Here is a 12842-nt window from a genome sequence, read left to right as displayed (position 1 = left end):
TCAGCTATCTCAAAGGGAATCTAGCAACTTTTATTGAGCCCCTGTCATGGAGCCTGGACTGCCACAGGCAGTCCCTGTGACGAGCACGCGGTCCTACGGCATGGTGACCGTCCGTCCGGCGCTCCTGGCCGCTGTAAAGCGCCTCTTATTCCTCAGACCAGAGAACCTCTCATCCAGCGTCAGGCTGGTCTGCAGGGGAAAGCGAGAGCGAGTCAGTCCCTTGTCTCGTGGCAAAGCACAGCCAAACTTGTAGCGGGGTATTGATTAGAGCCCATCAGACAGGCTGGTGTTTCACAGCTGGTTAGTCAATTAAACCACTCAGCACACAGAGACAGGGAGCTCGACAGACTGTGTGCGGCTGGAAAACCTCCAAGCAGCTCCCAGCCCCAAGACACAGGGCATCCTCGGCAAGAACAGGAGCAAGCAGATGGCATTTGGGCACAAGGCATCAGGTAAAACCAAACCGTCCAGACAAGAAACGCCGGCAATGAAGAAGGTAGAGCAGGATTTCTCAGCTGCCCCAGGGCTCCTGGACCATACTTCAGTGTAAAATGTGACACCAAGAAGGGCACCAAAGCAAAGAGCGAGCAAAGCCCAGAAGTGCCACATGTCTCTGAGGAATGGGAAGCACTGACAGTGAAACAGTCCCCTCTGGCCAGGACTACTCATCAGCAGGACCTCCCTGCTCCAAGCAAGCACATGGACAGGCCAAGACAGGCCATCACAGTGGGGAAAACTGGGCTGAGTCTGTAGTTGCTGAACAGTCTTCTCAAGTGCCTTCCGTTTTGTGAGCAACCTGGCCAACACAGCTACGGGACTTTCCTCACAGGTTGTGTTAGATAAACCCAGCTGGCAGCCCCAGAAACCTGAGTGTGACGTTAAGAGCCCAGTGGCAGGGCTGCTGCAGGGAGCCAGGTGCCTCCTGTCCCGTCGACAATCCTCTACCTGGTTGGCCATGGCGCGGAAGTTGAATCTCAGCAGCACCCCCTTGGGCTGGGGCTTGGTCACCCGTGCTGGGGGTCTCTGGCTTCGGAGGAATGGGCGCTTGGATCCAGGCCTGGGGAAAGCACAGAGCTGCAGTCACTCAGGACGCTAAGGCAGCTCACTTCCCATCCTCTGCAAACCAGCACGGAGTAAAGGACACACCCACACACTCCACACATCCCATGACTCCCAGCAGAGTCGAAAGCCAGCCAGGAGAGCAGCCTGCAGCCAGAGTTCCAGCACTGGGCACTGTCACATCCAGGCTACTGAGGGGTGCTCTCTGCAGAACATGCACTCACTCATCCTTCTCTCTGCCCCAAGCTGGGTGCCGGGTCCTGCAGCTGCCCCTTTCCAGCCTCTGAGCTTCTTTTACACAGTGAGCACAAAGTGTCCCCTTGGGGCACACTGTTTCCCCAACACCCCACAACCAGCACAACCAGCCTGCCACCTCTTCCCACAATGGTGCTTCCATTTCTCCTCACTCTGCATAACAAACGAGGGCTCGATAATTACAGATTACCATGTAATTACAGGTAAATACCAGAGATTTTTATCTCCTGATATGCTGGGAAAGGAACCAGACATCATTTGCTAACCATTTTGGGTCTGAACCATTCAGCAGCACACTCATTACAGAGGCAAGCTGCAATAATGCTAAAGGGATTTGCAATGGCTTTTGTAGGGCTCCCACCCTAACAAATCACCTCATTTACTTACACACTGGTCTGGCCCGCCTGGGGATTAACCACAGAAACCGTCAGGATTGCTCCAGGGCTGGGTTTCACTTGCCACCTGCCGAGACAGGGAGATTTATCCAGCTTCAATCCTGAAACAGCACGGTCCTATTTGCATTGTGCCTTTGTTCACCAATTACCTTCTCATCCTTGGCGGTTTCCCTTCTCCTTGAGAATCCATCTGCTGTAAAATATATTTAAAAACAATTACTTCAAAGAATTAATGTTCAGAAACTGTGATTCCTTTTCCAGGATTTTATTTGGTGTATCTGAAGAGCTCCTTCCTTGCGAGTTGTCAAGAAACATGCTAATTTGGGATTTCCCACTGGCATAGTGATGTGTATGGGGTGGCTTTACCTTGCCCTGCTTGTGCTGCTCTATAAACATCAAGGTTTATTTTTATCACCCTCCCAGGATTTACTTCCCAGCTGCCAGAATACCAAGCTGCATTAAAAATTGCCTGCAAATACTACCAATACATGCAGCGTCCAGGTCATCCACCTCTCTCCCCCCCAGTTAATTCTGGAAGTAAAGCTACAGCTGGGCAAAGGCTGGTAAAATGTGAAGGTTTGTCACTACCAGCAGAGTGCAGAGGAAATGTCTCAAATACTGACCCCTCTCTGGAAACGGGCTTTGGAGAACCACGGCTGCACCCGCTTCTGCTGGAACGCTGCTCCCCTGTTCAGCAGGAAAGGCCTGCTGGTAAAGGAGAGAGAGAAAGAGGTAAGGATGATACCAGGTCTCTCTAATGTTTAATGCCAAAATACCTAACCCAAGCTGACCTTAAAAAGCAATGTAGGAAGCAAATGAGGCTGTGTACTACCGAGTTCAGCCCAACAGGCTTTTCTTCCAGCAAAGGATTTCAGAGGAACTTGATTTTCTGCTCAAATGAGGCAACAATTTGTGTGTTCTGAGCTTTGCTCATTAAAAGCAAAAAACATGGGAGGAAAATCATAGAAAAAAATCAGGTCAGAAAGGACCTCTCGATGTTATTCAGTCCCTGTTCTGCTCAGAGCAGAGAAAGGATTGCAAGGAGCTTCCTTTTGAGCTCAGAGAACATAATGATCTCGATGAGACAGTCACTGAGACAGTGCCCAGCACCTGGCACACTGCCTTCCTCCCAGCTCCTGGGGCAGTCTGCTCCTGCAGCCCCTCACTGGGACAGACTCCCTGTGTCTGCCCATCCCTTATGGCTGGAAGCTCTATTTCCTGCCTGTATGAAAATAAATGCTAATTCACCCTTCAAAAGTGTTTCCCAAAGCGACAAAGTCTAATAAAAATACAGAGGTCACATTTTCTGCGCTTCCTGAAATAAAATAACAGATTAATATCAGCATTATTAGCTATGACCATGAGGTTGTTTCCTTTCCAGGTGCCTTCCTAACATACCCAGGGGTATTTTTCTGGTGCTGCACAAGCACATGGCTGTAGCCACGCTCAGCTGGCACACGCAGAGAGAAGAATCCCTTGAGTTGCACAGGTAAAAACACTGAAAACCAAAATAACCCAGAGTTATCACAGATTTTACCTTCTCCCGGGGGCGCGGATGCTGGCAGCATCTGCTCTGAATCTCTTGGGGCCTGGAGATGGCTGTGGCTGCTCCTCCTGCTGCCCACTGCTGCTTTTGGCAAAAGCATTGCTCTTCTTGTTGCCCTGAAAGAGCAGTGAGGCCTCAGCAGTTGTCACCTGCAGCACAATCTTGGTACAAGGAGAGGGGGTGGGGGCAAGGGACAGCACACGGTCCTGCTCTCTGCTGACTGCTGCTCACACTGCTGTCAACAATCAGTCAGGGGGTGTGCCTCACTTCCTGGACATGGAACTACAAGTGCCAGGAAGAATATTTTGTTCTAATGCTGCAGAAATCAAAGAAGAAACAAAAAAAAAAACATTCCATACAGAGCAAATCTCATAGAAGCTGTGCATTATAGCCCTGCTCAGGGTTCCTTTCTTGTCTGGACAGGAATATTGCCTGGACCACACCCTGATGCATGAAACACACCACAAGACCCCTCAGCAGTGTCTGTCCTGCAGTTTCAACACAAACTGCCCCAGGCTCCAGCCTGTTTATTTCTGTGGGACAACTACCATCACTGTTAGTACCCACTAACTGAGGTGTTATTTTCATATTCCTCCCCCTTGGTTTATTCCTGCAAAGTGGAAGCTACTGTAGAATTCTGCCTCCTAGCAACTGCTTATTACTTTCTGTAAATACCAGTAATGCTCAGTATCTGAGTGTGTTTCTTTTCAGGAATAACCTCAGTCCTTGCACATGCATGCTCAGTTTAGGGCTTTCTTATTTACACCCCTACAACACATTCACTAAATGTGCCATCCTGTTCAGCACTTACTTTTTAAAAAGCTTACTGAACATCTATGACCTCCTAACTGAGTGGGTTTTCATCAGTGCAGGAAAACCCAGCTGCCTCTCACACTATCTGTCACAGTACTGGGAATCAGTGTCTCTGGTGGAAAGTATGCCTCTGAACCAGTCATCTGACAAGTCACCAAGTCTGCCCTTTGAATTCACAGGAACTTGGAAAATGCTCTGGGTGGAGAACAAATAACAAAGAATCTTAGCACACCTCCTCTAAATGATAACAGTAAGATGAGATGCCATGGAATTAATTTTTATGGAAATATTTTTAAACCTTTTAAGATCCATTTTTAAAAAATCTTTTTTTGCAAAACCCATGGATCAGTAAAATTATGCTAAGTCAGAAGCTTTATAAAATCAACTGGAAAATTGGTATTCCATATGCATGTATGTCTGTACTCACCTATGCATACAAATGCTGTGCACACACATTAAAAGCTGGTGGTTTTTATGCAGATTGTTCTTTGGGGTGATCCAGGATCATAAAATCAAGCAGATTTCTACATGACATTTGGGAAAAGCCACACCTTCCTTATTCCCCTACCTCCTGAGCTGATGCCTGGCGATTTAAAGGGCTCACTCCATCAAATGCAGCAGCTGCTCTTCTCTTGCCACCAGGCAAAGTGTTCCTGAATTGTCTCCGATTGAATTGTTGCTGTCCAAACCCTCTTCTGAAACGATTAGGTCCTAAAAACAGAGTCCTCTTACTTTAGCATGCTTCAAAATTCGATTTATGACTACAGTTTTGTAAATAGATGACAAGGTTAACTTAATGTGAAACGGAGTGTCCACACAAATATTGATGCAAAAGTCATGCTAATTCACATTAAATAATTAATTTTTCTGATGTCTCTCTAGCATTCTTATTGTATATAGGACTGCCATACACATTATTTGATGTGAAAGAACACAGAAGAGAAAAGCCTTTCACAATTCTGATTCCTCATAAAGGCAGGAACACCCACATCAGGAGACCTGTCAATCTGTTGTCAGTGCTCACACTGCTATGAATTAACTATGAAACAGAAAAAGCCTTTAGATACAAATACACACATGACTTGAGCATCCCAAAGCCAACCCCACAGCAGCCTGAAATAGCTCTATTTATTTATTTATTTATTTATTTTGTTTTAGCTTGACACACCATTACTTCTCATACTGAAGGGGACACCTCCTGCTGCTCTGTATGTATCTCTATGATACACACACACTCTCTCCATCTTGCATTTAAGCTTCTCCCCTAAGTCTGCTGATGATTTTGAAAAGTGCTGAAGTGTTGAGCGAGAGGAAAGCCCTGTCAGACTGAGGCAGTGCTTCCAAACCTAATTACTACACATAATAAAATTCTGTAACCATAATAAGACAGCAAGCTTCTGAGTCACTGTGTGAGCTGACACAGGCACAACAACAATCACAAACTCACAGCTGGAATGCCAAGATGGAATTTATTTCTGTTACCTCACAAACCAGCAGACTCCTGAAGCAAGGCCTAAGCAGAACCACTTGGGCACAGTCACCAGCACCATTAAGCTTGGACCAGTGCTGGAGAATCACCAATTCTGAAAAACAATTGTGTGCTGCCCTTCACACCAGTTCATCAAGGGTCTGCCTGCAGTCACCACCACGCTGTGTTCTGATCTCTGTACCAAGGCAGGGACCTCAAGCACGTCCAGAAGGGTGCCCCCAAGTCTACCAAACACCTCCATTATCTATAACCAGAAGATCTACTTCTCCAGGGTAAACAGGAGTAGATGTGTGTTTTCCTTCACTGCTACTTCAGACTCTGCTATCTGCAGCTGCAAGGTCACTTAAGCATACAGCCCCTCTGTTTTGAGCCCATTCCCCCCAACAGCTGGTACAGCAGTGAGATGTGCCCACACCTTGGGGATGTACAAATCAGGCACAAAGCTGTGCATGGCAGAGGGCAGTGAGAGTGCACTCCAACCCTGCATCCCACAGCAGGACCTCACTGACACAAACCACACAGCAGTGAGGTGCATGTATTGATCTGACATCACCCACTGCTATGAGACAGCAATTTATACTGACTTGGAGCAACTGGGAATGAAGTGTTCTGAGGCAGCAGTGGAATTGCTGTGAAGAGCTACCACTGCCACAGTGAATGAAAGCTCCAGTCTCAGGTGTAACACCAGCCAGCACCAGCCTGAGCTGCTTACACTGGAACATGCTTGAAGATGATTTGAGCTGCTCTGGCTCTAAAACAAAAGGGCACCAGGACAGGCCCTTGGGAAGGAGATCCCAAACACTGGGCAAAAAAAAACTGGCGTGCTTAGTGCCCCATGGCCAGAGGTGCTGGCTGGGAACGTGCACAAAAACACAACACAGTTCACAAGCTCTGGGGCTAGCTGTTATTTCCTTTGCAGACAATGCCTTCTCATTGCAGAAGTGCAGGTGTGTGAATATTCCTCTCATGACAAACATTCAATTTTGGCAAACTGTTTCTTTTTTACCAGATTTGAACTTGCTGTAGTCAATGCCCCTTTGATTTCTTCTCTCACTTCTATTCTCCCAGTCTGTTTTTGCTGTTTCTTGTTTCTCTTTAACACCCACCCTGGGCCTGTCCCTATCTCTTGCCTATTTGCTGGGCTGCTCTCCTGCTGGCCACCAAGGCTTGCTGCACAGCTCTCCTACACCCTAGAGAGGACAAGAGATTGAGCTCAGCTGCCTTTCCTGGATACTCCATCAGAGCAGTGGGAGGGACTGCTGCAAAAGGCAGCCCTGACTAGAAAATCGTGCCCCTGTCAGACTGTTCCTATTAGAGAGCCTGTGCTCAGCAGTGCACTCAGGCACAGCTCACCCAACACAAATAACACATGACAGAGCCATCAGCCTCCAAGGGGGACCCCAGCGCTCCAGCTGGGGACCAAGGCCTTGCTCTGTCATCTGCGTCCTGAAGTGTGACACATGGGAGGCTTCATGTCTGCAGAAGGCCTGGCAGATATTTAATAATGTAAGAACATTTCAATAAAACCCCACAGCGTCAGGAGCTGGGGAAGAACCCCCCCCACACACACATCCCATATTTGGGTGTGTGATCAGAGCCTGGTTCTGAGCACACCTGGGATGGCCAAAAGGCACTTCTGCTCAGCCAGTCCAGTCTGGGCGCAAGTTCCCATGTCTGACAGACTCTTTTTTCCAAGGAGATTTGAAATTCAAATTTCACATCATTAAAAATCATCTTTCCCCCACTAGGGAGAAGGTTTAAGCCATATTCCAAGAGGGATTAACAGCACTTTGCTTGCTGGTTTAATCAGCATAATACCCTTCCCCCTCCTCTGTCATTACAGTGCTGGGCTTCTCAGATCATTTTGATGATAGTTATCACATCTCAGCCCAGAAGGGACTGCATTTCAGCAGGGACCAAAGTGAACTGAGCCCATAATGAATTATGGGCTAAACTCCCAGTCATGCTGAGCTTCCCCAAATTGCTACCGAAAATCAGCACCACACAGCGTGGCAGGTCTCTGCACTTGGCAGGGCTGAATTCAGGCTGACTGAAAACCTATGAAATACTAAAGCTAGCAGAAATAATTCTATAAATTAACAGAAAAGTCCTCCCATCTAAGGAATAGGGAAAAAATATTTTATTGGATTTGCCTCTGGTTGCAGTAATTGCTTGAGTGCAGGAGAATATCAAAGCCTGTGGGTTTTGACAGAAAAATCAATTTGCTAAGGGCATTTATCATCATTATGTTTTGAACTGGAACAATCCTCAGTAAGGCACTGTGTGGTGGACACCAAGAACACAAAGATGGGAGGCAGAGCAGAGACAAGCAGGATTGCTCCCAGTCCTGATGTGTGATTGGCACTCCAATATAAGACTGCAAAGATATTTCTGCAAAATATCACTAAAATCTTCAGGGAGTGACTTAGCAGTAATTAAAAAAAAAAAGTTCATAGAGATGGCATTTCATGCAGCAGATAACTTTGGTTTGTAGGTAAAACCCAATGGAACAAAATAAAGGTGTGATCACTTAGTAGTATAAAAAAACCTCACCATAAAAATAGCATGCTTGGCAAAAGTAACAATTTAGCTTCAATAACTGAGCTATCAAATACAGTTACTGAAGGGGTAATTTGGATAATTTAAGTCTGCTCTGGGAAAATGAGGATTAGGAAGAGGCATAATTAAAATATGCAAAGCCAAAGGGAATAGAGAATAGATATTAAGTCACTTTAAATTAGTAATTCATGAGAGAGTGGAAGGGAGAGAAATGGATGAATTATGCTCTGAAAGGGCCCTGATATTCCATTGTTACAGGGAGAAAAGCTAATCAGAGCCTGAGTGCATCACAGAAATTGGATAGGAAAAGGATTTAAGAGCTGGATTTTGCTAAAAAAAAAAAAAAGCATTTCCAGGCTGGCCAGCCTCTGCTGTCTCAAGTGCCCATCTACCTTGCAAATTCCTCTGCTTCCAGGCGCCGTACCGGGGCCGCCCATAGCCGGAGGCTGAGCTCCTGTTCTTGACCTGCTGCCTTCTGCCGTCGCCCGCGGTGCTGGCATCTGTCTGCTCTTTCCTGTGGAGCTTTATGATGTCATCTAGAATGAAATGAGGAGAAATCCACAGAAACTGCACTTTCCACCAACAGTGATTCCCTCTTTGGGTGCTTGGAATTGTCCACAGTAAACACAGAGCTTGCTGTTCTGTGAGCTACGCTGGACAGACAATGAAAGATTAAGCTTAGCTTAGAAAGTATAGGATCAATTTACTGGGCTCCTGTGGGCTGGAGATTAGAGTGGAGCAAATGATTTACAAATGTGCCACCATCCAGCACGTCGCCACCACGGGCAGGACAGAGGTGTCAGACCCCATCCACCGAGGGATCTGATCCTGCAGGCTTCTCACAAGCCTAAGGGAAGATGTTTGTGCAGGGGCACCAGGAGCTCAGTGCTGGCAGAGAACGTTTTTGAGAAGGTCTGACTTGAGTGGCTGTAGGAAAGGTGGCCAAAGAGGGGAGGATGTAACAGCTGTTGAGCTACTTGGCTCATGCACAAAGTACTGTCAGATGCAGAGCTCAATCAAGAAACAGCTCAGGCCCTTCCATTCTCAATCAGCTGGTCTGCAATCAACGGGATCTTCTTAATTCAAGCTGTTCTGATGAAGAGGGATGGCAAAGGCAAAGGGATGCCTCTTCATTAATTCATATCTTCCAACATTTTCTTCCTTTAACCTTAAATATTCCAGGAAATCCTTTGCAAATAATAAAGGCACATCTGTGAAGCTGCAGGCAGTATGTTTTAACTTGAACAAACTAGCAAGAAATGAAGTGTCCAAAACAGGCCCTTTCCCAGGCAGTGGCTACTCCAGCTCCTTAATGTATCACTGGAGTCAAAGGACAGAAGTACCATCAGCTTTCAGTGCATGCTTCCCATGAATTATCATACCTCCAGCACTGGCTCCTTGTCATTTCCTATCAAGAAACTCCTGTGTCCAAATGAATACAAAGCCCAAGGAAAATAAATGAGAGCAGATGTAATAGGCTGCTTTTGTGATTTCTCTTTCAAGTCTGCCAAGAAAATAATAGGCTGGGAGATGCTGGACCATGTACTTGGGATGAATTTGCTAATAGCCTCTGCTAAATGTGCCTTTGGGACATGTGTGATTTGGAGCACAGGATGCTTTGAAGTGTTTTGAAAGCGTCTCTGCGTGTTCTTCAGGGAGGGGCCCACACTCATCCAAGGGTGGGTTACTCACAGCATGAGGAAATGAGAGGGGCTGAATGCTCAGGTGCCGGATTTGTCACCTTTCAGTGTCTCTTCTGTTTGGGTATGAGTTGTTACCCTGCCCATAAACATGAGAGGATTAACAGAGCGATGTAATGGACTACACAAGGCTGCAAGGGGATCCTGAGAGGTCATTTATGGTACATCTATGCCCTCGAGGCAGAATTACATCCATCAGGGCAGCTTTAAGGCAACTCCTGCAGTTTTTTTTGTGACTGCCAGCTCATGTAAAGCACAAAAGTATCTGAAAGCACAGAAAAAACATGATGGAAAAAGTTCTTCACCAGGGGCATCTTGTTTTCCCATTCTCTCTTCTACCCTGAGTAAGGTGTATTCTGGATGGAATATGGAGTTGGACCACAGGAGACCTGACAGAGAGCAGCACTAAGGGAGAGCAAAAGCAAAGGGAGCATCACATAGCAGCAAAGATTAAAAGGATGTACAACACCATGAGAGAAAAAAATAAATAAAAAATGAGGGATCCACCGTTGTTATAGGCCCTCAGAGACAATAAAATAGGGTGCATAAACTGAGGGATCAGTTTGAGTTTGCACTGGAAAATGTTTGCTGTTCCTGACAAATGGCTCTTCACAGGGAAGAAACGGCACAAGGTATTAGTTAGGAACCTGACCAGCAATAAAAGATGCTGGTGGACTTTTCTTTCACAGTAGGGACGCCAGCACGATAATCCACCAAGATGTTTCGTCCATGCGTCAGAATGCAGGCCTGGGGAGCTCATGACAGGGCGGTTGTTGGTTGTTTATGCACAGTCCACATTCCCCGTGCCAAAGGAATGGCGAGCATCGCAGCAAGCTGCTATAAATAGCAGCACGGCGAGGCCATGGCTCCCCTTCCCGTGTCACAGGGGCTGCTCTCCGGGAGCCCCCCGGGCCGCTCTCGGCTGAGCTCCGGGCGGCTGCCGGCCCAGCGCCGGGGCCGGGCCCCGCACACACCCGGACAGCAGCGGGGCAGCGCACGGCCCGCCCGGCCCGGCCCATCCCGCACACAGCCAGCCCGGCTCCCCCGCCCGCACGGAGCCCCCGGGGGCCCGGCCCGGCCCCGCCGCCCGGCAGCGCCCCGCACCTACCCAGGGACATGTCGATCTCCTCGGCCCCCGGCTGCGGCCCCGCCGCGGGGCTCGGCGCCGGCTGCGGCCCCGCCGCCGCCATGGGCCCGGCGCGCTGTGCGCTCACTGCGCCTGCCCGGAATGTGCCGGCCCCGCAACGGCCGCCGCCCGCCCCGGCTGTGCCTGCCCCTGCCCCGGCTGTCCCGGCTGTCCCGGCTGTCCCGGCTGTCCCGGCTGTCCCTGCCCCTGCCCCGGCTGGCCTGGCTGTACTGGCCCCCGCCCCGGCTGTCCTGGCTGTCCCTGCCCCCGCCCCGGCTGTCCTGGCTGTCCCTGCCCCTGCCCCGGCTGTCCCTGCCCCTGCCCCGGCTGGCCTGGCTGTCCCTGCCCCCGCCCCGGCTGTCCTGGCTGTCCCTGCCCCTGCCCCGGCTGTCCCTGCCCCTGTACCGGCTCTCCCGGCCTCCGCCCGCCCTCCCGCCCGCCCCGGCTGTCCCGGCTCTCTCGGCCCCAGCCCCGGTTGCCCCAGCGTTGCTCTCCGCCTGCGCTCAGCCCTGCCCTGGCTCCCTGTCCTCCGCACCCTGCCCGGCGATCCTGTCCCTCAGCACCTCCTCTCTGTCTCTCTGTCTTAAGCACCGTGCTCCAGCCTCTGGGTTGACACTGTTCTCTCTCTTAATCCTCCTCCTCCGCGGTTTAAGCCAGCAGCAGATGTATTTTAACAACCCGGCACTCAATTCTGAGACATGTGAACGACAGAATGTCCTCTTCGTTCTGAAGAGCAGAAAAACAAGGCAAGTCTACAAACAGAGATAGTCGTGGTTCGTATTCGTGCTGGAGGTCTGTTCTCGTATTTATGGACACTTGGAGGAGGAAGCACCCATTTGGGACTGGTCTTGGGGCAATATCCCCAAATCACTCACAGAACTCAGATTCTTCAGGGGATCTTTCAGTCTCTGACACATTGGTTATGGCAAAGCTATCCTACAGTTTGAATACAAAATGTGAGCTAAACCATCTTCCTCTACTTTTAAAGACGGTGAAAACATAAAAAAGAGATAGGAGAAACAACATCTTCTAAAGGGCTGTCATGCATCAAGTGAGGAGCATGCTTTTCTCTGAGATTTCCATATGATAAATGCTGTGAAATCAACTTCCTCACCACGTACGTAATAGGGGTTACATAAATAGTGAACAATGTCTGCATGTTTTGCGTTTTCAAAGTTTCTTTTATCCACCTTCCACTTCAAATGGGAGAGAAATTTCTACACGCAGATCAACCAGGGCAAAAATTTCCTCCTGGTATGTGTACAGCTCTTGGAAAGATCAAGTGCTTCTGAAAGTGTTGGTTTAGGGAGTTGTTCTTCCACAAAAAAAAAAAAATTATGAAACAATGCTGAGGGAGCAGCAAGTAATGTTTGCTGTATTTTGCAGTGATGCTGCAGAACAACCATGGAAGCAGATTGATGTGAGATGTGAGGAACTGCGGCCATGATACCTTGTTTGCAATATTTTGTGGCACACAAGGTGTGCTGGGGGCTCTGCTATTCTCTGGGAACTGGCTCTAATGCTGCCCTAGTCCAAGAGCTTTCCTCCAAAGAGAATGCTTGAGATTTCCCAGCAATACGGCCCAGAGTATCCACAGAAGCTGTGGCTGCTGGGGAAGGGCTGGAAGTATCCGTATAAGCCCAGATTTCAGTAATTCATACTAAATACATACTGGGAGAGGAGGTTTACAGTAGTATCATTTTCTAGTACTAAGGAGGGTGCCAAAGCAGGGCTCTGGGCAGTGTCCTGCAAAGCAGCAGCTGTCCAGAGACACAAGGAAAGGACTGCAGCAGGGCCTGGAGTCTCCTTGGGTACAGGCCAGCTGTGAGCTGAATGACCCAGGTTTCCACATAGGGCAGCAGTTGGAGTTGGTCACTCTGTGAGGTCAGTGTCATGAAAG

General features: G+C 48.7%; 1 protein-coding gene across 4 annotated transcripts; it reads right to left on the bottom strand.

Annotated features, from left to right (window-relative positions):
• LOC130253313 (UAP56-interacting factor-like) lies at positions 1 to 11070 on the bottom strand. 4 transcript variants are annotated; one of them, XM_056491809.1, is made up of 9 exons: positions 10925 to 11070; positions 8509 to 8652; positions 4637 to 4779; positions 3247 to 3371; positions 2333 to 2414; positions 1859 to 1899; positions 1702 to 1776; positions 946 to 1057; positions 1 to 189 (listed from the first exon to the last, which is right to left on the bottom strand). In XM_056491809.1, the coding sequence occupies exons 1-9, from the start codon at positions 11004 to 11006 to the stop codon at positions 94 to 96; spliced, it is 900 nt and encodes a 299-aa protein (XP_056347784.1). In that variant the 5' UTR covers positions 11007 to 11070; the 3' UTR covers positions 1 to 93. The 4 variants fall into 4 exon arrangements, with proteins under 4 accessions (XP_056347784.1, XP_056347783.1, XP_056347781.1 ...); XM_056491808.1 differs by having other exon boundaries at positions 2333 to 2417; positions 10925 to 11069; XM_056491806.1 differs by having other exon boundaries at positions 1859 to 1902; positions 2333 to 2417; positions 10925 to 11068.
• Positions 11071 to 12842: the final 1772 nt, after the last annotated feature.

Source organism: Oenanthe melanoleuca, chromosome 4A, assembly GCF_029582105.1.
Source record: "Oenanthe melanoleuca isolate GR-GAL-2019-014 chromosome 4A, OMel1.0, whole genome shotgun sequence".
Lineage (NCBI taxonomy): Eukaryota > Metazoa > Chordata > Aves > Passeriformes > Muscicapidae > Oenanthe > Oenanthe melanoleuca.
This window is presented reverse-complemented; position numbering and strand designations above follow the sequence as displayed.

Excerpts from the sequence above, each read along its gene's own strand:
- LOC130253313 (XM_056491806.1), bottom strand. The coding sequence starts at position 11,006 with ATGGCGGCGGCGGGGCCGCAGCCGGCGCCGAGCCCCGCGGCGGGGCCG. Across the intron at positions 8,653-10,924 it reads GGAGATCGACATGTCCCTGG|ATGACATCATAAAGCTCCAC; the intron begins GTAGGTGCGGGG and ends ATTTCATTCTAG. Across the intron at positions 3,372-4,636 it reads GCCAGGCATCAGCTCAGGAG|GGCAACAAGAAGAGCAATGC; the intron begins GTAGGGGAATAA and ends CTGCTCTTTCAG.